We start from the raw sequence: 26,485 nt of genomic DNA on the forward strand, positions 1-26,485 counted from the left end.
AAGAATGATGTTATTTTATTTTTTAGCTCTAAAAGAAAGATAACTGTTATGCTCTAATACTCAAAGAATTTTGGTACACAGAATGAATATTAATAATTAAAAAACTTTCATTACACAAAGCAAGATGCTTGTTCTTTCAGTGAATAAAAATTTTTAGGTTGGAACATGCTCAGAGAATGTTAATTGGAACCAATTTTTACCTCGTAGGAACAGGGACCTCAGTCAACCCTGAGAGAAGGACGGCGGGAGCTAGTCTCACAAAGGCAATTATAGGTCTTTCCAAAAAGTCTACTTCTCCCACCAGGACATTGGATGCCTCAGCTCCCGTAGGAATTTTCCTCATGAAATTCATGTCAACCTATTGACAAATTCATGATAATTAAAAATAAAGTTTGCATGATATTTATAAGATTAACTAGAGGGAAACAGGTAAGAAAATTGCTTTTCAAGAATACTATTTTCTAATCAAAACTTGTGATCTAAAAGATGTATAAATGCCAAAACTTTCACAAGAATAGAGAATGAAGTGGACGAAAAATGCAAAAGCAAGCAAAATACATTTATCAGTATTACTATTTAAACTCTCACAATCTTTACTAATTAAAAATCTATATCAAACACATAAACTTAAGAAAATTTTCAATGAATATAGCACTATTCATTAAAAACTATTAAGGACATGTAGTTCACAAACTAACAATGGTTCATGAAATTATACACAGTGCTAAAATATTCAATATTTTCTATTATTTAGTCTTAGAAATGATTATTTCCTTTATATTTTTATGTTTCCCTTAAAAAAAAAAAACTGTAACATTGCCCAGTATTTTCATTAAATGGGAGGAAATTGTCATTTATAACTAAAATCTATAGTCTTTATTGGTTCAGATTTAGCATAATGCCATAATAAGTGAAATTTAGTTGTTGCCTGTGTATAATTACAAGGAAAAGGTTACAAACATGATACTAAAGTATGTGAGCTTCTTTATTTATACAGTTTCACACAAGTCACTAAACGACCACTTACAGGGCTATCTATTAAAAATAAAACCAGCACTTACAGCGGGCCTCTTGAGTCCCACACCCAGTGTGCCACAACTACAGTGCCAGGAGGCAGACTCCTGCCCAACAGGAGACAAGGAGGTGTACACAAGGATAGGCCAAGTAAAAAAAGGTAAAACTGTGACAGAGGAACAAAAATAAACGGCAACTGCCATGTCTAGAGGAGATCTATACTGTAAATCACATTCATTTAACAAGAATAAAATGCAATTTAGTTATGAACACTTTTCACTGAGCTGAAATAATATAGCACCAGTAAAAATAAGAATAAGTTAGCATATATTAAAAGTACAACAGACATTCTGTATAGCTAATCTCTCTAATCCAGGCTTTCTATAATTTTAGAGTCTGACTCTCAGCAAAGTTACAATGCAAATCATGTAGACTTCTTTTCTGTAAAATGTGACTTGCAGACTTTGCATGACAGAATAAAAGGCTTTAAAAAAAATGGATCTTGCTTGACATAATCACATTTAATAAAAAGCCTTACATTGAATGCAAAAATATTACAGTATCATGAGCATCCTGTAGCAAATTAATCATAAGAAAAGACCAATGCCTACATGTAATCAAGCATTTATAAAAAGGATTCATGAAGTATACTTTAAATTCAATTGTTGTCTGAGTTGTTTTTTGCCCTGTGCTTTCTAAATGTCTTCCCCCATTTCAATCTAGCAAAATAAAAAAGCACAGTTAAGAGATATATATTATACACATATATTTTTTAAATCCATGCCTTTTAAATCCATGCCACAAAGAAGCACCAATATTTTTCCCAGTGGCATTCCAAAGAGCAATAACACCATGAGACAGTAATTCTGGGATGGCCCAGGAAAGGCTGGATCATTAGTACCCTAACATCAGTCCCAGAATTGACCTGCCTAGTGGTGGTAGCTCCAGAACAAAGCTGAAGTTCAAAACGTACAGAAGTGTCACATCTATGGGTAGGTATAGATGGAAATACTGTATTACTTTCATATTATTCTTTCAGAATTGTTAAAACTAATAAGCATGTATTTATTCAAACTCTTGAATTTAGCCTTTCTCACAATTTCTGTTCTTAAGTGAACATATCACATGTATCACAAGTAGGTATGTAAGCACCAAGTCTGCCAAAATATTTTATAAGCAATGCTAATGAAGCTACAAATGGCTAGTTATTTTCTCAGAATGATTATGAAAATTTAAAGGTGATAAATGGCAGAATTACCTTGCTGAAGTCAACAGTACTATTTTCTCTGCTTCCTCCACTTCCATTACCTTTAATTTCTCCACTTTTACTATTGTCCAAGTTTCCAGGAGCTGACTGTGGAGAGGCCAAAATGCCTATTTTTAAGAAAAAACACAATTCCAATTAGTAAGGGGAAAATTCACTTCATAGCCTAACTCTGTTCATATACTGAAAGTGGTGGTTTTATTATAAAAGCAAATGTGCAAAGTTTAAAAAAACAAAGTGCCAGGTGTTAGTACATATCAGCAAAACTAGAATGACATTTTAAGCAATGAAACTGCACATCTTAGTATTTAAAATAATATAAATGGTGGCCTTTCCAAAAAAAGAAAACAGTGAGTCAGTGTGGAACCAAAGATGAAAGAAGACCTGAGTCTGATCACCACTACAAATACATGTGAATGGCATCAGGCCTAGTGATGGCTAACTACACTTAGCATGCTCACGCTAGTAACAATATAAAGTCTCTCAAAGTTTAGGAGCTACTAAATGTATGTTGAATTTATCACTATCTTTCATAATCTTAACAATTTGCTTAAGAATTTTCATTTTCCTGTAATAGTTTTATTATGTACAAAGACTACTGTAATTTTTCCTAAGAAAAATAACTTTAAAGATGATAAGCAAAATTTTTACTTTCCCAGTGCAAAGGTTAGAGGTTTCATATCAAAGAAATCTGTATTAAAATAAATACTACCATGGGTTGTGGAGGCACAAGCCTGTAATCCCAGCAGCTTGGGAAGCTGAGGCAGGAGGATCGTGAAAAGCCAGCCTCAGCAAAAGCAAGGTGCTAAGAAATTCAGTGAGACCCTGTCTCTAAATAAAATACGAGATAGTGATGGGGATGTACTCAGTGGTCAAGTGCTCACAAATTCAATCCCTGGTACCCCAAAATAAATAAATAGATAGATGGACAGATAGATACTACCACTTTTAGCCATGTGATTAAATAATTTACTCAATCTCTTGATTCAGATAAGCCTATCAAATTAGTTTTAGATTAAAAATGATAGTTGTTTGGATTACATGATAGAAATATATGTTCAAGCAACAATATATTCAAGTGACACATTGAACAGCAACATTTCACAAGAACAAAACAACTAAAAAACACCACGTAGTATGAAAACCCAGCTTACCATTACAAGTTTGGCAAAAAGTTCAAATATCAAAAATTTCAAATTCAAGTGGATTGCACAGAATTCTACAATTAAATGCACCTCACTTTTTTCAAAACACCAAAGATTTTCTAGTCAAAGAATATGAACTATATTAAAAACACTGAATATCATAGAGGAAAGGGCATTGAAATACAACAAATACTACCTTTAGTTTTAATAGTGCCACTTAGTTCATGATCCATAAAAATTAGCTTAAAATTTATTTTATGCTTAGATCTTTGAGATTCATATTGGTAGTCAGGTTCATGAACTTTAAGCACAAGAGATGTACTAAATGCAACCAAGAGTTTTTATTTTCATAGCACTTTAAAAAATTAATTAATATTGAAATTAAATCTTTAGGGTTCATCACCTAAACTCAGTGACCTCTGTGATATCCACATCTGTTAAATACATAAGTGAGGATATCATGGTGACTTAAAAATCTTAGTACAGGGACAAAGATTGTGGCTCAGAGGTAGAGCACTCACCTAGCATGCATGAGGCACTGGGTTTGATCCTCAGCACCACATAAAAATAAAATATTGTGTCCACCTATAACTAAAAAATGAATATTAAAAAAAAGAATCTTAGTACAAAAAGTAAGCACACTCTATTCAGCTCATTCTCTGGAAAAAATAAACAATTCTGAAATAAAAATTACTTCCTAAGACAACTCATCCTTCATGTTAGGTTAACATGGATATGCCGTTAAGATTCCTCTGCTTTAACCTTTGTCCCTAAACTTCCAGAACAGTGTCTCTCCTTTGCCCAGGGAGGGAAGAAAAGTTTTCCAGCATTCCTCAGTGGTTTCCACCTATCTCACATTTAAAAAATCAAGGAGAGTCTAAATAAGGCCCTAGGGGTAACTGCTACTATTACAGACTTTTAAGTGGTAAACTGTATTTAATCTGTGGATATACAAGCAAAAGACTGTTTAAGACATAGTTTTCCAGAATAATTCTAGCCACCAGATTTGGGAGAAAGAAGCAGAATGACAGGGCTGTGGAGGAAAGTGAAGACACAAGAAAAAATGATGCAGAACTCAAATGAGGGGAAGACAAAAATGATGTGGAACTCAATGGTGACAAAGCTAGAGGATATGACCTGAAGTGACTTGGCTAGCCTCATTCTTCTTTCAGAATTAGCATGGCAGGTGTACATTAGAGCTTTCCACCTTAATCCTCCTGGGTAGTTCTTCCAAACCTCAGCTAAGTTAAAGCTGTTGTCTTAATCCATAAAGCAAATCTCCCTCCTCCTACAATGAATTCCTAGGGGTCAGAATTAAGTCACCAAAAAATAAAGCTCTCAACCATTTGCACAAATAACTCAGAAAGACTGTATTTATTTGCTTAAAAGAGACTCTGAGGAAAGAATAAGGTGTCTATCAATGGGGTCCACATCTTAGATGTCAGAAAGGGAATTTTCAGATCCTTTCTTCTACAACCTAGCTGCTCAAGTTAGCAAATATTCACTTCATCTTCTTAATAACATTCCTTCTCTTTAAAAAGAAAACAAGAAAGTCAGGCATAGTGTCTACAATCCCAGTGACTCGGGAGGCTGAGGCAGGAAGATCACAAGTTCAAGGCCAGTCTTAGTAACTTAGCAGCTCTCTGTCTCAAAATAAAAAATAACATGGACAGGGAACACAGTTCGGTGGTAAAGCACCTCTGGTTTCAACTCCCAGTATAGGAAGGAAAGGGGGAAGGAACAAAGGAAAGGAGGGAGGGCCGGAGAGAGGGAAGGAGGGAGGGAAGGAAAGAATGAAGGGATTATATAAATAAAATCAGCAATGGTTTTTAAATCATACTCTTGTAAATCTATTTCACATATTTTTTTTTTCAAATAGCAAGTCTAACAGAGAAAGATAACTCAAAGGTATCAGTTTTCTGTTATTACAAACTTGAAAGAAGAAATAAAGCAGGGGCTATCAACTCGGGAAAACTATGCCCCAAGAGACATCTAGCAATATTTAGACATAGTTGGTTTTCAATGGGGGGTGATACTGGCAACTGGTACACAGCGGCCAGAGGCTGCTGAGCATCCTACAAAACACACGTCTACCTCCTCCCACCTAACCATCCAGGGAAGAATTACTCAGTCAGAATGTCAACAATGCAAGGCTGAGAAATACTGAGTTTGGAAAAATACTTACTAAATATGTCTCTTGCAAATAATTATTCTCCCAAGAATAACTGATAGAAAACTACCTCCTTTTTTATTATGGATATGCACAAATCATGACTTCATGACACACAAGTCTACCACATTAGCCTTTCCAATACGATGCTGGGGCCACTCTCCTCCTCGAAGGTGGTATCAGACATCAAGGAAATTCCACTAGAGTTTCCAGGTGCGTTAAGCACCAAACTTGATAAAACAGGAAATAACGTATAGCAGTTTTTGTTATTTTTCTTCAGTCAATACCAACCTTCTACAGATGTCTTCTTAATAGTAATTATGAGTTTCTTTTTGCCTTTAGAAATTCCCCCTTCCCTCCATTTTAATTTCTTCTCTTCAGAAAAGCTGATAAAATCACTGCCAAAAATTCATAGCATGGTTGGACAACACCTGTGATTCTCAATTCTCAGCTAATTGCTTCTTTTATTTCTGTAGGATGGCATAACACAACACTGTAAACCCTTATGCCTCCTCCTTTTTACCCAAAATTTCAGAGACCCTTATTTCATAACAAAGGAGCTGATAAAACAAGAAACATTCAGAATTACCAATCAATTTGACACAGGTAAAAATAAATGAAAGTTGAAAATCATTTCTGACCCAGAAAAAGGAGAAAATTTTCCTAGCTCTTTTTAGTTAAGAGTACTGATTATTTCTAAGTAATTGTTTCTAGGTGTTTTTTGTCTCCTTTATGTCCAGTTACCTCATTGTTAATCTACACTTTTCATGAAGGAGTAAAAGTCACAATGAAATATAACACAATAGATTTTGTTTTAAGTAGAGCCAAGTTCAAACCCCTGCTTTGGTCATTTACAATATGATACTGACAGTTCTGTTTTTCCTTCATTTGTAAAATGGAGATAATACCAAACTTAAGATACTATTACAAAAATTTAGAAATATGATATCTGAAAAATACCTAGGTACTTACTATCAAGCAATCGCAATTATGACTACAATCATAATTAATATTACAACTATTTAGCCACAAAACTTCATTGGTACTTCTAAATGTGTGCATAAATTCTTTCTGCAACTAGAATAACCTTTGATTAAATGTACTTGGTATATCTAGATAAAGCCAATAGGGGGAAAGAGTTTTTTTGTAAAGTGGTAGGAAACAATGATTAGTAGAATTTAGGCTTCCACTTACTAGCTGTGTGTAGTAAGACTCAGAGAAGTTAAACTAACTTTACTTGAGTTTTTTAAAACGGGTGTACATACCCAACTTACACAAATCTGTATATTGAATAGGGTAACTGAATCACTGTACTGCCACTGAAGTGTTTAAAACCACAATTAGGCCAGGTGTGATGGCAAAAGCCTATAATCCCAGCTACTTAGGAGAAAGAGGCAGGAGGATCACAAGTTGGAGGCCAGCCTCAGCAACTTAAGGAGACCCTGTCTCAAAATATAATTTAAAAATGGAACTGGGGATATAACTCAAATGATAGAGCACTTGCCTATAATACATGAGGCCCTAAGTTCAATCCCCAGTACTGAAAAAAAACATTAGTTAGTATTAGTATATATCATTGATGCTTGTCTAAAATGTTTTTTAAAAAAAAAAAAAAGTTACTAAAAGCACTTTCTTTTTTTTTTTACTAAAAGTACTTTCTAAATACAAATTACATTTAAAAAACTATGAGAATAAATGTTTATATAACCAATGTACAAGAAAGAACCAAAGTTACCATATCTATAGTCCTTAAATAAGCTGTAACTCTTTTTGCCCATTAAGAAATAATTCCTAATTTACACATAAATATTTATATATGTCCTAGACATAATTGTAGGAACTCTGGTGCTGCAAATCTTACAGATACTTTAGATTAAAGTTAAATATGACATTCAACAAGGAACAACTAAACTTTGTTACAAAATATAACAGCAGCTTTGAAATTAGAATTCCAGAAGTCAGTTATCAGAGAACCTCAAACTTCTCAGAGGCAAAATGAGAAAAAAGAATATAAGATCCTGTCTTTATTTTAAAAGCCTCAAATAAATAAAAGGCACATCATCTCATTGTCTATATACGTATATGTTCATTTGCCTTATGAGTGAACTGCACAAGAAAAGCCACCATTCTTTAAAAAAAAAAAAAAAAATTAAAATCTTGACTGCCTTGACCTCTAAAATTTCAGTGAAAAACTTTGAGGGCTTAAATTATGTGTAGTCTTCTTTGAATTCTTTTTAATAACATAAATATTTAACAATTCTACTCTTTTCTACAATAAAGAAAAAACATGCAGAAGTCAAGATAAATAATTAGCATTATCTACATATGCTGCTCAAGTTATGTGCTGAAAGGCATTCCAAGTGCAAGTGATCCAGAGGCAGAAAGCACCACACATGGAGATTTGGGATAGTTGCCTGGAGTTAAGTCAACATTTTCCTCATTCTTCTGTTCCTGGCCTTTCAGTGCTTCTAAGTCTTCCTCGGGCGGATGAATAACTACTGTGGGAATATCATCACTGGCAGGTGAAACCAGTAGTTCTGGGGCCTGAAGCTGACTCTGTTGGGAACTTCTGGAGGTCAGGCGACTGATGCTAGGGCTGGAAGGAGGACTGTTTTGAGGGGTGGGAACTGGGGTTGTACACCTTGAGCCTGCAGGGGTTCCACCTCTTGAAGAAGGAAGAAGATGACTGAGAAGAAGAGATAAAGGCGATTCTCCTCGCAATGAAAGGTTTGAGGCAGAGAGACCTGTTCGCAAAGAATGGCGGGAGGCTGAAAGGCCTTCCCCTGAGATAAAACAAATAAATGAAAAATGATGAAGTTCACTGCAGACGGCATATGTAGACACAAAAATCAATTTACACCATAAATCACAAGCTTTAAAGGCCCAATATTTCAAATTCATGCTGTGAGGGTTAGCAAATCAATCAGATTTTAAATGTTAGAAAATCACTGAAAAATTATTTAAATGGCAATTAATTCCCTGAACATAGATTTAAAAAAAAAAATGTTAATGACAGATTGTAGGGGACAATATTCTGTCACAAATTAGATGACCAATACCCTGTCATTTTTACAAGAAACAAAAATCAATATGAAGTTACTGCTTAAATAATAAATGGCAATTGAGAATACAAAAATAATATAAAAAATAGAATCCAAACAAAAACTTACTAGAACTAATAATTTATATTTAGTGCATTTTTCCTACATTATATAAAACAGCTGCAGATGTCTTAAAACAAAAGCCCACATTAATATTACCTAAAAATTCTAACCTAAAATTTCTAATCTAAAAATTTCTAACCTAAAAAATTTCTAACCTAATATTAATTATTTATAACATTGAGCCAAGGGCTTGGTAGTGCTCAAGTTAAGTTAATATGTAAGATGTATCAATTATTTTAAAAAGAAAATTAGGTCAATTTGAAAGGATACTAATTATTGAACTCTCTAAAGATATTTATTAATAAATGTCCTAAAGTGTTTGTTTTAACATAGGCACGTTTAACCATATACAATCTTTTAAATTAACTAGAAAAAAAAAGCAGTTTACCCACAATGTAATAAGATAGTAAGTCTATAATATTTCGAAATGTCATGCAGACTTAAACATCCTATATTTCTATTAAGGTACGTCTTATGGTATATTTAAGCACAGCTTAAAAGAATACCATTCTTTTTTAGGAAAAACATGAGAAATACAACAATCAATCCCATATGACCAAAATGATCAAAGCTGCATGCTCAAGAAACCCAGAAATATTAAAAGATTAACCTTTGATCCATAAACAACAACCATTTAGTTAAGGAAAATAAGCTACATGCAGAAAAACTGTTAAATTACAAATACAACAAAATAACATGATGAAAGAGCATTTACAAGAAAACAGCTATTATCTTGTGATTAAAAGGAATCAAATTACAAATGGGAGGATAATCAGAAACCATTGCATAAGGGGAATAAAGATATAATAGGGTGCCTCAGGGTAAATGAATTCATTTTGCCAAACGTGAGAACATATACTATATGAAAGGTGAAAAAGAAAGGTAAATGGTCCCATACAGCTTGCTTTTAATTAAACCTAAGTTTTTTACCCTACTCTAAACTTTTTTATCCCATTCTAAAGGTTCCTTGAATGAACCAAGGCATAATTTTCAACAGATTTAAAGGAGTCAGATTAAGTATAATACACTGAGCTGCAAAAGATGATTACTGTCAACCTGACATATATTAAACTCATGGCTATTTGCCCATATAACACTTAAAAGTCATACTATTATTTCAGGTCAGAAAAGATGAACAGACACTGTATGCCACACTCCACTCACCATGACTGTAGTCCTCATAAGTTTTGGGTAACAGTAGCAGTTAGAGGCAATAATGACCCTCCCTAAGCCACTCTAATCCTCATACCTGGGTCTTCCAGATTCGCTGTTATCAAAGTTCTCCTTGAGAACCAAAATAGAACCCCAGTGATGTATTCTTCTACTTTAGACACAAGAAAATAAGGAAAGGCGACCCTTCCAATGTGCCAGCCTTAAGACACGAACAGAGGAAATGGATATAAAAACGCTGTTTCCACATCCCACATGACCTGCTACCAGCCCAGAAAAGAGGGTGGAGAGCTGAGGCATGTGCACCTGGGCCTGAGCCATTCTCGGTATCCTGAAAGACACCAATAGGTCACCCTTGGTGTAAGACAGGCCTTGTCATAAAAACCTTCCACAAACTCTATAAAGAAAGAGCAGTGAAATCAGAAACACCAAGCCAACAACACTTGTTTTATGCCCAGCGAATATAATATATTCAGGTGGGGGAAAAATTTTCAGGAACAAAATCTCATACAGGTATAAAGGTTCAACAAGATTTAGAATTTCTAAAAAATTGAACTAAAATTATAGAACAAAATGTATGCCTCTTTAATCAAGTATACAACAAGTCACCTTGAATAGAAACAAAAAAGCAGAAGGAGAAGTAATTCAGGGTAAGGAATCAGTGGTACCATTTAAGTATTACTTAAAGGAAATTAGTTTGTTTCATTTTAACAGAGTGAAGGCTTAATTGTTCGTATCCAAGTGATTTCTAGAGATGATTCTATCATGTTGTTAAAAAAAAAAAAAGACATTTCTAATAGGCACAATAACAAATTATACTAAAAATTATAAAATGACCTATATAATTCTCTGGAAATGTCATCCTTCTTTTCCCAAATGTTAACTGTAACATACTGGAATGCTGTTAGAAGTGTTAGCGAAAACTGGATGCCACAACTTATCTCACCATTCCTTTCAAGCAAGTGAGGGTCAGAATGTTTCTTGCCTATATCTGCAAAAGATCGAACAAGAGGAATCCGACTGGTGAATCTTTTCTCATTCTGGTGATGATGCCTCTTCAGGAGAGCTTCTCTGACATTCTCTCTTATGGACTCATCTAACTGGCCAGAAGCGATCATGTTGTCTAACACCATGTCTATTCAAAGGAAAAACAACAGTTATTGTGGCTAAGCAAACCCTGAAATGCCTGTAACAAAGGAAAAAACAAATTCCAAAGTGAAATCTCAACAAAAATGAGAACCTTAGATTGCTCCAAGAAGTATTACTCTCTCCTAATAGTGGATAATATGCATAAAGATAAATATGAACATTACCCATTCAGTAAAAATGAATAAATTACCGCGACCCTTATTTCACTAAAAACCATTACATTTACAGAGAAGTTACTGTTTTACACTAATAGCCTTCCTAAGGTGGAAAGTGCTTTTCTGTATGGATGCAATGAATTCTACCAAGCTGAGTATTTCATAATATTGACTTCCCAAGACGACAATATTATTAATATTATTAACAATAATATTAAAATATCTCATATTTCTCCTGCAAATTGTTCCAGTAGATGAATAGCTGGACACATTCACTCAGTAACTATTTACTAAGTGCTCACAATGTGCGGGGAACACAGAAGTTTACAATAAAAAGCAAAGTAAGTTTTTGCTCTCATTCTTTCAGAGGTATAAAAACCAATGAGGAAATAAGTAGATAAAACGTCATGAAGCAATAACTCCTAGGAGGAGGAATAACCAGGCTCTGACAGGGATGTGAAAAACGAAGACTGATGGCAATGCCACCTTAAACATCACCGTGGTAACTGGGCTATTTTTACTTTACAAAGTATGCATAAATATTTTCAAACAGTGGCACTAATTTGAGATTTTTTTAAACAGTCAAATTATCACAACTATAATGATGACTCTGAAAGAAAACTGGAGGAACCAACCTAGAAGGTAACCTATAACAATAACACAATGACAACAGTTTACCATACAAGTAAACGCTGAACTATACTATATTTACATTGTATTACATGTTCAGTGGGAAACCAAAGTAAGACCCATATGTATACATTCAATATTCCTAATCCTAACTCAATTTTTGACCATTTGTACAAGACAAAATAAGAACTTCTACAATTTAAAGATTTCTAGCACATGGTTAAATCTAATGATCAAGTAACCTTGAAATATTCTAGTCTGAAAAATTCCAGTTAGTTTATAATTTCCTTGAAGATCAAATGCTTAAAAAAAAAAAAAAAAAAAAAAAGATCAAATGTGAAAGCCAAACTATCAAATTTACTATCTCTGAACTTCATTTTCATTTTTAGGAATTTTAGTTAAGTGACCAAATAGCTATATCCTAACCATCCTTTTCTACTTCTACTTCCACATTATCCTCTAAATCTCTCTTTCATTTGCATTGCAATACCTTCCACAGCTGACCAACAGAATTGTTTCTAGCTTAGTCTATCCCTAGAGAATAAAAGGATGACTGACTTCTGTTCTAACCTCTTCCTAATCTAAAGCTACCCTGCACTATTGCCAGAACTCCTTGAGCATCCCTCTGGATTTCACTGCCCTCAAACTTAAATACCACTATGATCACCAAAATACCTACACCTGATAAAACCCAACTGTCTTCCCCCAATAATTCAAAATTCATCACAATCTATCTTTATTTTCCCAATATAGCTCCCACTACTTAAGATATGGAATTGGCTTTTCTGGGATTCACACCTATCTATCTATACTTCCCTAGACTTTTCCTCCTGCTGCCTCTTCCTTTGGAACACTTTTTCTCTTGTAGTCCCTGTTCTTTATTCCCATGTACTCAAATTCTATGAATAAATTGTACAATTAATATTCTCTGTGGATCTTCTCTAGACACCTTGATCCAAAACACAAAGGAAAAAAAAAATTCATTCCTCTGAATTTGCAGAGACTCCATACTTGCTTATGGTATTAGTCACTCTCTTCTTGATACTACAGTCATGTCTGTCCATTTTAACATTCTAATCTCAAAACTTCTTAGAGACCCAAAAAAAGTATCTTTATTTATATGTCTATTCCTCCTACTGCCTCTGAGAAGAACAGAAGTTCAACAGAATAGTTACATAAATGTATAAAATGCCACTTTATTTTCTTAATGCTATTATTTCTCTTTTTATACCCTTTCAATACCTGCTATTTCATCTAGAGTGCTTGCTCTCATGTCTAGCATGACTGTTCCATTTAGGATGCAACTCCTCAGTTCAAAAAGACTGTGCAAAGAGAGAGTTGCCACATAAGGTTTACTCCATCGGTCACCACCATCTTCAACATCCTCTTCAAATTTTAGCCATCTAAAAGAATAATACATAAAAATACTTTATAAATAATGACTATTCCATTTTTTGAACTTTAATAAACATACAATTTCATTTATAAAAAGAAAAAAGTAACCAAAAAAACCCATCCCCAGAACAACATTTTCACTACAAACACATTTTCACAAATTAGGCCAATGGTTCACAATGTTTCTTTTTTAGTTATCATAAGTCAGCCTACAAAAAAAAAAAACTTTAGAGTTTCATATTTTCCACTTCTAATCTTATTTTAAACTTAAAAGAATAAAGGACTAGGGCTGGGGTTCTGGCTCAGAGGTAGAGTGGTCTCTTAGCATGGTGTGAGGCACTGGGTTCAGTCCTCAACACCACAAAAAAATAAAATAAAGGGATACTTACTGAATAAATAAATAAATAGATGAAGGGTTAGTTAAGGAAACAGATTTGAAAATAAGGAGAAAAATTAAAGATAAATTTCCAGACACTGACAAGGAAATTCTCTGTTAACTAATTTAAAGCACTTGATATATTCCATAATTTCAACTTAATATATTTATTATCAAAAGAAACCAAGTCAAGTCAATTTTTAACAATCTATCCAACATATAAGAATCAGCAGCATTACCTGGCAGTTTCTTTCCATTCATATTCTTCTCCATCTCTGTAACATAGTTCATCCATTTCCGTGAAGAGATCGTGGGGAATGTGTTCTTCATCGTCATCTTCAGTACCAAGGATGAACTGAACTCTCTGGGAGGGTGTATCTTGACAAAATAAAATTTAAATACAAAGTTTTCCTCCACTCACTCAAATATATATTCACAGTTTTCAAAGTGAAATAGTTGCTATAAACAAATATATTTCATCAAAATTTTCTTTTGATTATTAAAATATTATAATTTTAGAAGAAAACTAGGACCAACAATTCAGACCCCCCCCCCCAAAAAAAAAGTTATCACAAGATCACCATTACAAAGAAGAAATAATATGTTTAAAAAAGTCAAACTAATGTATAACTAATCTAAAACAAACAAAAATAAGCAACATCCAAAACATGGAGTGCTACACTCAAAGTCAGGAATTTTTTCTCATCAAAAACCCATGGGAGGGCAGAGGCTGGGGCTCAGTGGTAGAACGCTTACCTCACATGTGTGAGGCACTGGGGTCGATCCTCAGCTCCATATACACAAATAAATAAAGATATTGTGTGTCTATCACAAGTAAAAAAATATTTTTTAAAAAATTCCTGGAAAGGCTGGGGTTTTAGCTCAGTGGTAGAGCGCTTGCCTAGCAAGTGTGGGTTCAATTCTCAGTACCACATATAAATAAGTGGATAAAATAAAGGTCCATCAACAAACAACAACAACAACAAAATGGGAGCCAAGTGCAGTGGCATACATCTATAATCCCAGTGACTCGGGAGGCTGGGGCAAGAGGACCAGGAGTTCAAAGACAGCTTCAGAAACTTAGCAAGGCCCTAAGCAACTTAGTGAAACTCTCTCAAAATAAAAATTTAAAAAGGCTTGGGATGTGGCTTAGTGTTTAAGTGCCCCTGGATTCAAAGCATGGTACCAAAAACAATTAAAATGAATAGAAATGTTAGACAAGATAGAACATTTAAATATAGCTAAAGTCAAGAATAATATAAAATATAGCTAAGTTCAAGAGAAAAAAAAAAAAAAAGAAAATCTCCTAGTGTAAAAAAACAATGAAAAACTCAAAGTTACAAGTATACAGGAACTAACTTTTCTAACTGTCCCTACTGCCATGGGAAAACAAAGCTATGAGCTAGGGGTTGAGAGGTAGGACAGGTCACTGCAAGAAGCAGATATCCAACTGACAACATCTAGAAATAGACAATGTGTGTAGTACAGGATCCCTAAAGACAGAAACTTGCATAAATATTAGTTTGGGACAGTTAAGGGGCCTAAGGCTTTCAATGTGAAAAAAAAAAAAAATCAAACTGCTGAATATGAGAAATGAGTTCACACTGAACATTTAAGCCTAAGTAAATGTCCTCCAGGTATTTGTAGATGTAATAAACAGGACATGACAACAGGTTAAGGAGCAGATCAGAGAGAATTGTTAAAGGAAAAGACGAATCTGAGAAAATTTTACAGAATGAGAAACAAAGATGGAAAACACAAAAGGTTAAGCAATATGGAACAGAATATAAAGGTCTAACAAGAAGAGCTCCAGAAAGAGGAAAATATAAGGAGAAAGGTGAGAGGCAATCTGAAAAATTTCCAGTATGTATATGACATGGTCTTCATACTGAAGGAATACCCTGGGACCTATACAGAAGAAATGAAAACATATGACTAAATTTTTCTACTGTTTTGAACTTTCCAGCATTTAGATCTTGCACATTTGTTGCCAGTTATTCTTAAAGAATATTACCAGTGCCCATAAATGGCACTGTACCCAGAGGGAAAAAGAACTGATTTTATAGACTGCAATCTTGCTAAACTCACTTATTACTTCCTTCCACATTTTGGGAGGCTGTTTTGGATTTGCTACCTGTATGATCCTGTATCTGTAATAAAGACAATTCAAATTCTTCCATAGCAATCTGTACGCCCTTTAGGTGCTCAAGTACAATACGATATAAAAGTGGTCAAAGAGAACATCTTGCCTTTTTCCTAATCATAGGGGAAAAGCACTAATCTTTCACCATTAAAAGTGATATTGAAAGCACACACCTGAGGATGAGGTAGGAGGATCACAAGTTTGAGTCCAGCCTCAGAAATTTAGCAAGGCTCTAAGCATCTTAGTGAGACCTTATCTCAAAATAAAAATAAAAAGGGCCAGGGCCAGGCATGGTGGCACATATCTACAATCCCAGCAACTCAGGAGGCTAAGGCAAGAGGATTTCAAGTTCCAGGCCAGCCTTAACAACTTAGTGAGGACCTAAGCAACTTAGTGAGACCCTGTCTCAAAATGAAAAATAAAAAGGACTGAGACTATAGCTCAGTGGTAAATACACCCCTGGGTTCAATCCCCAGTACTGGTCTTATTTTTTATCAGCTTGACATAGTTTCTGTCTATTTCTAGTTTGCTTAATTAAAGTTTTATCATAAAAGGGAGCTGAATTTTGTTAAAGGTTTATTTTAGATGTATTAAAATTATTATATAAGTTTTCTCCTTTGTACTACTTATTTACACTGATAGATGCTTAAATTTTAAACCAACCTTACACTCCCAGTTGGTTATCAAATTAGTGTCATATTTTTGCCGTAACAAATTACCAAAAACTTGGTGGCTTACACAACACAATTTTATTCTCTTACTAGTGTTCTGCAGACCAGAGGTCCAAAATGAGTGTTACAAAGCTAAAATCACAGTGCTGGTGGGGCTGGTTCCTTCCAGAGGATCTAGGGGAAAACCTGTCTCTTAACTTTTTCCAAATCTGAATACTACAACCACTTTTTTCTTTCCTCACATCTATTCCCAGTCTGATATGCTGACCTCCTCTATTACCAAAGACACCTATGATTATATCAGGCTTACCTGCGTAATACAGAATAACATCCCCATTTCAAAATCCTTAACTGCGTCTGCAAAGTCCCTTTTGCCATCTCAGGCAGCACGTACATGTTCCAGAGATTAACATATAGATATCTTGGAGGCATTATTCAGCCTAGGTCTGTCTATTATGACATATTATTCTTTTTAAATATTGCAGGATAAGATCTGTTTTTATTTTGTTCAGGATTTCTGAATCTACAATCACAGGAAGTATTTTGTCTGTAGTTTCACCTTCTTGCAACATCTGTCTAGTTTTGATATTAGGGTAATGCTGAATTCATAACATGAAATTACAAAGTGTTCCCTTCTCTTAAATTTTCCAGCAAAGACTATTAGTTCTTTTTTTACATGTTTGTTTGAAATCGTTCCTGAAATCATCTGGCAGTAAATTTATTGTGACAATATTTTTCGACTATACAAACTCAATATCTTTAATAAGTTTATACACTTCAGCTTGGTCATTTATATCCTCTTTCGTTTCCTCCCTCCCTTCCTTAGTCCCTCCTCTCTTTCTTTTCTTGAAGTGGTGGGGAATCAAACCCAAGGACTCATGTATACTCAACAGGCACTCTACCACCAAGTTGCAACCCCAGCCCTGTGGTTTATATTCATAAAGGATTGTGCCCATTTCATCTAAACTATCCATTTTGCTGGCACAAAGACATTCATAATGATTCCTTATTAGCCTTTCAGTGGTGTCAGTACAGAAAATTTTTATTCCCCCTCACTTGATCAGAATGTTTATTAATTTTACTGATCTTTCCAAAGAATCAAACTTTGGCCCAAATGAATCTTGATGTGGGGAAAAGGGTATACTTGTACATTGCTGGTGGGACTGCAAATTGGTGCCGCCAATTTGGGAATGGAACCACCATTTGACCCAGCTATTGCCCTTCTCGGACTATTCCCTGAAGACCTTAAAAGAGCGTACTACAGGGATACTGCCACATCGATGTTCATAGCAGCACAATTCACAATAGCTAGACTGTGGAACCAACCCAGATGCCCTTCAATAGATGAATGGATAAAAAAAATGTGGCATTTATACACCATGGAGTATTACACAGCACTAAAAAAATGACAAAATCATGGAATTTGCAGGGAAATGGATGGCACTAGAGCAGATTATGCTTAGTGAAGCTAGCCAATCCCTAAAACACAAATACCAAATGTCTTCTTTGATATAATGAGAGCAACTAAGAACAGAGCAGGGAGGAAGAGCAGGAAGAAGAGATTAACATTAAACAGAGACATGAGGTGGGAGGGAAAGGGAGAGAAAAGGGAAATTGCATGGAAATGGAGGGAGACCCTCATTGTTATACAAAATTACATATAAGAGGTTGTGAGGGGAATGGAAAAATAAACAAGGAGAGAAATGAATTACAGTAGATGGGGTAGAGGGAGAAGATGGGAGGGGAGGGGAGGGGGGATAGTAGAGGATAGGAAAGGTAGCAGAATACAACAGTTACTAATAGGGCATTATGTAAAAATGTGGATGTGTAACCGATATGATTCTGCAATCTGTATTTGGGGTAAAAATGGGAGTTCATAACCCACTTGAATCTAATGTATGAAATATGATACGTCAAGAGCTTTGTAATGTTTTGAACAACCAATAAAAAAAAAAAGCTTAAATCACTTTCATCTTCCTTTTCTGATGAAAGGATTAAGTGGCACAATTTTGCCTCCAAGCACTGCTTCAGGTGCATCTTCCAGTTCTCACTTTGCACAGTGCCATGCTGAAAGAAACATACATACATCAGAATCACATCCCCTCTGGAGAAGACTCTACATCAGTTACTTGCCTATACTGTGTTTTTATTTCAGTGAGTTCAAAATTGTCTCTACTTCTGTTACGATGGCTTCTTTAACCCATGACTACTAAGAGTTTGCTAGGTTCCATGCAGGTCCCCCTCCCCGTGTTGTGGCCTGGAAACTATGTTTAGGCAATAAACTCAGGCAATCTCATTTGCTTCTTTTAGCTATCACAGTCCTGTGCTGCCTGTTATCCAACATCTGGAACTATAACTTGTTTCCTATATTATATAACTATAACTTGTTTCATATATTATATCCAGTTTTCTATCTATTTAAAATGAAAGGTCAGGTATAATTCCGGTTACAAGAATATTAAATTCTGGGGACCTAATATACAATATGGTGACTACAGTTAATAAAACTGAATTGAATATTTGAAGTCTACTAAGAAAGTAGACCTTAAATGTCCTCACCACACACAAAAAAGCAACTATGTGACATGAGAATATACTAATTAACTTGACTGTGGTAATCATTTGACAAGGTATCCATATATCTTAAATACATATAATTTGTATTTGTCAATTATACCTCATTAAAGCTGGTGAGGGGTACACTCATACATTGCTGGTGGAACTGCAAATTGGTATAACCACTATGGAAAGCAGTATGGAAATTCTTTAGAAAACCTGGAATGGAATCACCATTTGACCCAGATATCCCCCTTGTAGCTTTACACCTACAGGACTTAAAATCAGCCTACTACAGTGAGGCAGCCACATCAATGTTTACAGCAGCTCAATTCACAACAGCCAAACTATGGAACCAACCTAGATGCCCGTCAACAGAAGAATGGATAAAGAAATTGTGGTATATATACACAATGAAATACTACTCAGACTTAAAGAAGAATGAAATTATGACATTTCTGGTAAGTGGATGGAACTGGAGAATAACATGCTAAGCAAAAAAAGTCAATCCCAAAAACCCAAAGGATGAATGTTTTCTCTGATATGCAGATGCTAATTCACAATGGGGACATGGAGAACAGAGGTACTTTGGATTAGATAGAGAGAAATAAAAGGAGGGGAAATATGGGGGTAGAAAATAGAATAGAAGCAATTAGACATCACTACCCTGTGTGAATATATGATCACATGACCAGTGTAACTCTACATTATAAATAACCAGAAGAACGAGAAGTTATACTCCATTTATGTATGATGTGTCAAAATGCATTCTACTGTCATGTATAAAACTAATTAGAATATTTTAAAATGTTCCTTTAAAAAAAGTAAAAATAAAAACTAAAGCTAGTGGCAGAAGAACCAGTGGGAAAATAACAAAAAGGATAAAGTACAAAATAAAATGGAAGAGAAAAGTCAGTCCTTTTTATTCCATTATATCTACAATCAAAAGTCCTGTGTAAGAGGGGGCAGAGAGAGAAGAGGGGAGGGGAGGGGAGGGGAGGGGGGATAGTAGAGAATAGGAAAGGCAGCAGAACACAACAGACACTAGTATGGCAATATGTAAATCAATGGATGTGTAACTGATGTGATTCTGCAATCTGTATATGGGGTAAAAATGGGAGCTCATAACCCACTTGAATCAAAGTGTGAAATATGATATATCAAGAACTATGTAATGTTTTGAACAACCAACAATAAAAAATTAAAAAAAAAAAAAAAGTCCTGTGTAATCTTTTTTTAGAAATAAGAAAGAAGGGACATCATTCATAGCACTTTAAAAGAGGACACAAATTGGTAGTTAATAATTAAATCCACTTCAGGGACATATATCTTTTCTAGGAATAATTACTATTAAAAAAAGTCAAAAACTTCCAACATCATAATTTATTTTTCAAACCACTATACTTAGACATTTAATCCCATATCATTGCTTGAAAAATCAAGTTACCAACCTTAGTGAACATGTAAACACAGTTTAGTAAAAAAGTATTTCCATTCATAAAAATATTATGTGCCTTTTATTCAGTATGAATTGTAGAAGTTTACTGATCCTCTCCCAGATGACACTAAGATATCCTAAACTGGACAGGTACATCATATGGAACAGTGAAATATTTCTAAAATTACTTCATATTAAAGTTCACAAGCCATTTTTTTTAATTGGTATCCATTTTCCCTTTGCCAGTTACATGGCCTTTGCTGATTACAAGACCATTTAATATTTTATTAGGTCATCACTGTCTCTTAAGAGGTTCTAAAGAGATGCCTGTCATTTAGCCTCTCTAAAGTTTCCTAATCTATAAAATGCATAATATCTTTAGCCTCTCTAAAGTTTCCTAATCTATAAAATGCATAATATCTATCTTTTAAAACTGATGAGAAAGGTCTGAAGGTGTAGTTCAGTGGTAGAGTGCTTACCTAGCAAGTATGAAGCCCTGAATTAGATCCCTGGCACCACAAAATGACAACAAAAAACAACTCTATTGCAAAAATTAAATAATAGCACATGTCAAAGGATAGGTGGAATGTTTGCAACTGAATTTTTTTTTAAATACATGACAATAGTGGAATGCATTACACTCATTACTACCCATATACAGCACAATTTTTCGTAACTGTTTATAAAGTATGTTCACGCCAAATTATGCCATTATTTTACTAGGCCATCAGTATTTGTCTCATGTTCATGTCGTAGCTATATTATACATGGTAACTTTTTCATTTTATGGTTCTTCACAAAAACCTTGCTTTAGCATAGCACACAAGTGCCTGTAAGGGTACAGCTCACATAGCTTTACTAGAAAGCACTCACTGAGACTATAGTGTAGACATGGCCACATGGGCCCATAACAGCCTACAAACTGCACAGTTATTGCTTTGGGGCTCTTCTTTCCCACTGAGCCTCAGGGCCACTTAAATTACCACATTCAATCCCTATGACATTAGAGATTAACATTCTCTTTCCTTTACATCTATATCTATATCTGATTTCTGTTAGTATTTGCATAATTCTCTGCTTTTATGTAACAAATGAATCCCTATTCTTCTACATAGACAATACTGTCGAATGAGAGCACTCTTTTCGGAGCAGATAATCAAGTAATGTAGCCTCATGAATAAAAGCTTCTAGCCAAAAATTATGGTTTAAAAGGACTTAAGGTTCCTGTAAGGAACCTTGGTATTCCAGATGTCTGTTCAATACATATGCAAGTAATTAAATATATGGCAGAGAAAAGGATATAAAATCCTCCTAAATTGAAAGTTAAATGACAAAGCCCACCTTTTATTATGCCAAGGCTGAAAAACAATGAAGAAAACAAAGCCCTCCACCTTTAATTTTTTCATTTATACCAAGATCTTCACCTATTAACCAAATATCTTTCTTGTTCAAAGAAAATTCTGTAATTGGTATCTCTAATGTACATAATGTGGCTAAATTACTACAGATAAACAATTTTTAAAAGAATGGGTTCAATTAAAAAGTTAAGATACTTTCCAGGATAAGAATTCAAACTGTTAATAGATCAACTGTTTTCTCTTACCATAAGGAGGAGATTCCCGTCCATCTTCCTTATCTGATTCTTTATCTTTCCTTCTCCGGTGGTGATGTTTGTGCCCACGATGCCTGTGCCGCCGCCGACTCTCCTTACTAAATGGGACGTGAACTCCAATATACACAGCTCGGTGACCTATTAAAAGATTCAAAAACAAACTGATGGTTTCCAAAAGAGAAAAGTGCTGGCATTCATAAAAGTGCATCAAAATTTACTGTTAACAAAGAATTATTTAAAAGTTCATAAAACTAACAATGAGAGTCTTCGTTACCCCTCTTATTTTACAGAGTACTACACAAAATGCTATGCCCAAGGGGTAATACCACTAATTATTATAAGATATATAGATGATCTATGTAAATAAGCATTATTTTGTACCTCTAAAAAGATACTTTGAGAAAGAAGAGCTAAGCTCATATGAAATAATATTATACAAACATAAGTTTATTCGACATTTAAAGCTAACCTAATTAATAGAGGTCTTTGAAGGGTACATTTATTGATTATTAAATACTTTTCAATACATTTGACATGTTAATAATTATAAATATTAACTTATTTTAGATGTTTTGGATAAAGATCCAAATTACTAAGGATTGTATCAAAGGTAAATGATCCAAACACTCCAACTAAAGGGTAGAAACTGTCGGATAAAAAGCAATGCAGTTACTGTATACTGTTAAGACAGAAAAAGCTACTACTAATATTGTATGATCCTGATTACACTTTAACCAAGAAAACCAAGTTATGAAAGGCAGTATCTGCTTTCACTCACTAAAAGAAACTGAATCAGGGAACAAAAGAGCAAGTAGCAGTATGTCAACTGTTGAGAGAAAAGGATATGACTTCTTTGAAAAGTTTAATAAGAGAGGTTCCTATCTAAGTTGTGTTGAGTAAAGAGGGACAAGGTTCAGGTTCCGTGGCTCACAGTGACTCAGAAAGTTGAGCCAGGGCACCCACAAGATGAAGGCCATCCTCAAGAACTTAGACCCTTTCGTTTAAAAAAGGATGGGGGGAGCTGGGGATACAGCTCAGTAGTAGAACCCCTAGGTTCAAACCCCATCCCTTTCCCCTAAAATGAGGGACACAAACAACAAGTTGAACTAATGAGTCACAAAAAACATCTGATATAGTTACTTTTTGCCTTTATATACAAAATTTTAAATATGCTGAAATAATAAATTTAATGATATTCTTCTCCTAACAAATTCCATTAAGATGATGAAGAAATAAGTATTTATCAGTCATTCATTCTATATTTGTAAATTTGATGACTAAAATTTCCTTGGAACCCCAAAATCAATACTTATAGAGATACTGAGTTCATCTGTGGACACACACAGAGTAGCAAAAAGTTTGGGTAGTTGCCTAAGGTTCATGTTTCCAGCCAAGGCAAAAAAGGCGACATTCTTTTTCAGTTGGCAATACATTAATGTCAATAAAGTGCATAAGCAGTCAAGCATAGTGGTGTGCACCTGTAATCCCAGCTATTCAGGAAGCTGAGCCAGCACTTTCCCTAGCACATAGTAATAAGCATCTGATAAATCTGTATAGAAATTAAATCTCAAATTATTAAAAATAAAATTTTATCAGAAATTTCTGAATTTCAAAATTATTTATATAGGACTTCTTTGGGGAATGACAGAAATTTCCTGGAACCAAAGCAGTGACAGCTGCACAACACAGTGGATATTAACAATGAAGAGCATACTTTAAAGGGGTAAATTCCACTTCATAAGAATTATACCTCAGCAAAGAAACAATGGCAAAATTCAGTGACTTCACCATTTTATTTCAGTGAAAATAAATATTTCCTTCTGAATACCAAGAAGAATAGAAATTAAAGAGTAAAATTCCTATCCCTATGCACTGGGAATTATAAAGTTGTTACTCCAATTAGTACTAATGGGTCTTGGCACACAAGCCACAATGCACCAAGATAAAAATAAATTCTACGAGTTTGCAGTTCAGAAAGGCCAGATAAACCAGATAAGAATACTCCGAAATCCAAAGATTAGAAGATTGGGCCTTATTGCTTTTTCTGCTTTCGTTTTGTCTTCAGTTACAGATTGTCTCCTTCTTCACAGAAGCCCTACTAAACCTAGACTTTTAAAGTTATTTGAAAATAAATAAATCTCAGGGTGTAAATGAGAACTCTTGTTTGTCTCTTTCCACCTCCTTCTTAAAAGCAACAGATTAACAGTCTGTATACAACCAGCTCTCAGATTTTAACATGCAATTCCTAAAGAGATCCCAAAAATGTCTATCAAAACATTTTCTATGAACAGCGACTTAATCTTAAGTTCAACATTGACATCATCAATAAGTCATGTTGCTGCAATGCTCACAGACATGATGCACGGAGATGGGCACATTCCTTCTACAGTACATTATCCATGTCAGTCTATTCATGTGACAACATCAGACAAACCAAAACTGAAGATCATTGTTCAAAATATTTTACCACTCCTTTTCAAAAGTGTTATAGTCATGAAAGACAAGGAAAGAAGAAAAACTGTTAAGAGACTAAGGAGACATAACAACTAAATGTATGGTTGAATCCTGAACTGGATGTTGGAACAGAGAGGAAAAAAAAAATTATGGGAAAAAAATTGATGAATTCTAAATAAAATCTATGGTTTAGTTAATAGTAAACTAGCAGTTAACCAATTACTAATTAAGTTAGTAATTAACCTAGTTCATTTCTATACTTTCACTAATGTACACTGAATATGCAAAAATCAACACTCCTGATACTGGGAGAACCCAGGTGAAGTGCTTATAGAAGTGGCCTGTACTATCTTGGCAGCTGCTCTGTGTATCTAAAATTATTTCTTCCTGCCTAGAGAAAGTGGCTGGACCAGTAACTCCCTTGCTCAACAATTTTGCACAGGGGTTACTATAGCATTTTAAGAGGCTGATGTAACAGACCTATAAAATAAGCATGTAGATGACAACTAATAATAACTGTGGCTTATTAGTTGGGCACTCCAGCATGCTCATAATTCAAATTACCCAGTCAGTCAGAAATGAGACAATAGAATTAACTGATTTTATATCTGTGGCCATTCAGTTTTCCAAGTAATAATAATGATCGGTGAGGTCTGAGATGCTCTCTGAAATCCATCTTATGCCATGATAGAGTCTGTCTAGCAAATAAATAATCAGGGAATGTTCCATTTCTACACACAGATGGTGGCTGCATGGGTGTTTGCTACACTGTTACTCTACACATTATACTGAAAATGTGTCCAGCCCTCTTCTAAATGTATGCTCTCCCCCACAAGAGTAAAGAAAAGTGTCTCAAGAAACAGTAGGTAAAACTTAAAGAACAAACAATCAGTAATTTCAGCTGCTAATAAGCATATTATTTTAACAAACTTACTTTCTAGTTCTTCTTTTTCAAACTTGGTGTTTACAGTTGAGCTAGTTTTGCCAAGATCCACAACAGCTTCTTCATCAGGACCCTAAAAACAAATCATTATTATTGTGAAACAGATATATACTGAGAACATACTGTGTATATCATTCAAAGTGGGCAAAAAATTTTAAAACAAGACTATTTTCTCTCAAAGAAAAGAATTCTTAGAGCTAACTATAATCCTTATAAAGTATACTTTGTTTTTTTTAAGTCCACAGACCATTCAAAATCTCATAGTAAGAACAGAGGTGGCAAAGATTTTTAAATGGTCTTCTGCGGAAGTTACTTTATCCTCAATAGAAAGAACTTCCAGGGTCAGAGATTCATGAAAGCCTGTTGTGAGGGGAACACTTTCATGTTAATATGGAAGGCTTTCTTGATTTTTTGCTCTTACACCTTCTAACAGCAATATTCGATTGGATTACACTTAGACCCAAAATATAGTACCATTTTCACTTATAAATTAACTAAATCAATGAAAGCTAGGGTTTTTTTTATTATTATTATTATTTTCCCACAAAAGAAAAGGTGTGCCAAGTTGGGCATGATGACACATGCCTATAATCCCAGAGGTTCAAGAGGCTGAGACAGGAGGATCTCAAGTTCAAAACCAGCCTCAGCAATCTATCAAGGCAAATCTGATACCAAAACAAAAGAAAGAAAAGCTATACCAAAATTTTAAACTCTAGGGAAATTCTACCTTTCAGGTGTGAAAATTCATCTTTATCAATCTTTTTATTTTGTTCCATTCTTTAATACAACAAAAAAAAGCATGCTTTTGTAATATCTATTGTAAATTTTGTGTTGTTGTTTTGTTTTGTTTAGTGTGTGGTCCTGTGGATTGAACACAGAAGCACTTACTTTACAATTAAGTTACATTCCCAACCCCTTTTATTTTATAGGGCCTTGCTAGATTGCTGAGGTTAGCCTCAAACCTACAATCCTCCTCCCTCAGCCTCCAGAGTTGCTGGGATTATAGGCATTGCACCACCACACCCAGCTACACAGA

The 26,485-nt window shown here is 34.5% G+C and overlaps 1 protein-coding gene across 4 annotated transcripts in view; it reads right to left on the reverse strand.

The window, feature by feature from the left end:
- Slc4a7 (solute carrier family 4 member 7) overlaps nucleotides 1-26,485 on the reverse strand; it is a 94,888-nt gene that overhangs the window by 40,870 nt on the left and 27,533 nt on the right. For 2 of the 4 annotated variants that reach the window (XM_071619592.1, XM_027932144.2), the window contains exons 2-8: nucleotides 25,441-25,522; nucleotides 22,044-22,190; nucleotides 13,872-14,010; nucleotides 13,104-13,264; nucleotides 10,874-11,062; nucleotides 2,273-2,388; nucleotides 201-358 (exon numbers count right to left, since the gene is read on the reverse strand). In XM_071619592.1, the coding sequence (XP_071475693.1) occupies nucleotides 201-358; nucleotides 2,273-2,388; nucleotides 10,874-11,062; nucleotides 13,104-13,264; nucleotides 13,872-14,010; nucleotides 22,044-22,190; nucleotides 25,441-25,522 (992 nt within the window). Of the gene's footprint in view, nucleotides 1-200; nucleotides 359-2,272; nucleotides 2,389-8,007; nucleotides 8,377-10,873; nucleotides 11,063-13,103; nucleotides 13,265-13,871; nucleotides 14,011-14,388; nucleotides 14,458-22,043; nucleotides 22,191-25,440; nucleotides 25,523-26,485 lie in introns of those variants that run through there. The other 2 variants (XM_027932145.2, XM_071619593.1) reach the window with 2 other exon arrangements.

The sequence above is a fragment of the Marmota flaviventris genome, chromosome 1 (assembly GCF_047511675.1).
Source record: "Marmota flaviventris isolate mMarFla1 chromosome 1, mMarFla1.hap1, whole genome shotgun sequence".
Lineage (NCBI taxonomy): Eukaryota > Metazoa > Chordata > Mammalia > Rodentia > Sciuridae > Marmota > Marmota flaviventris.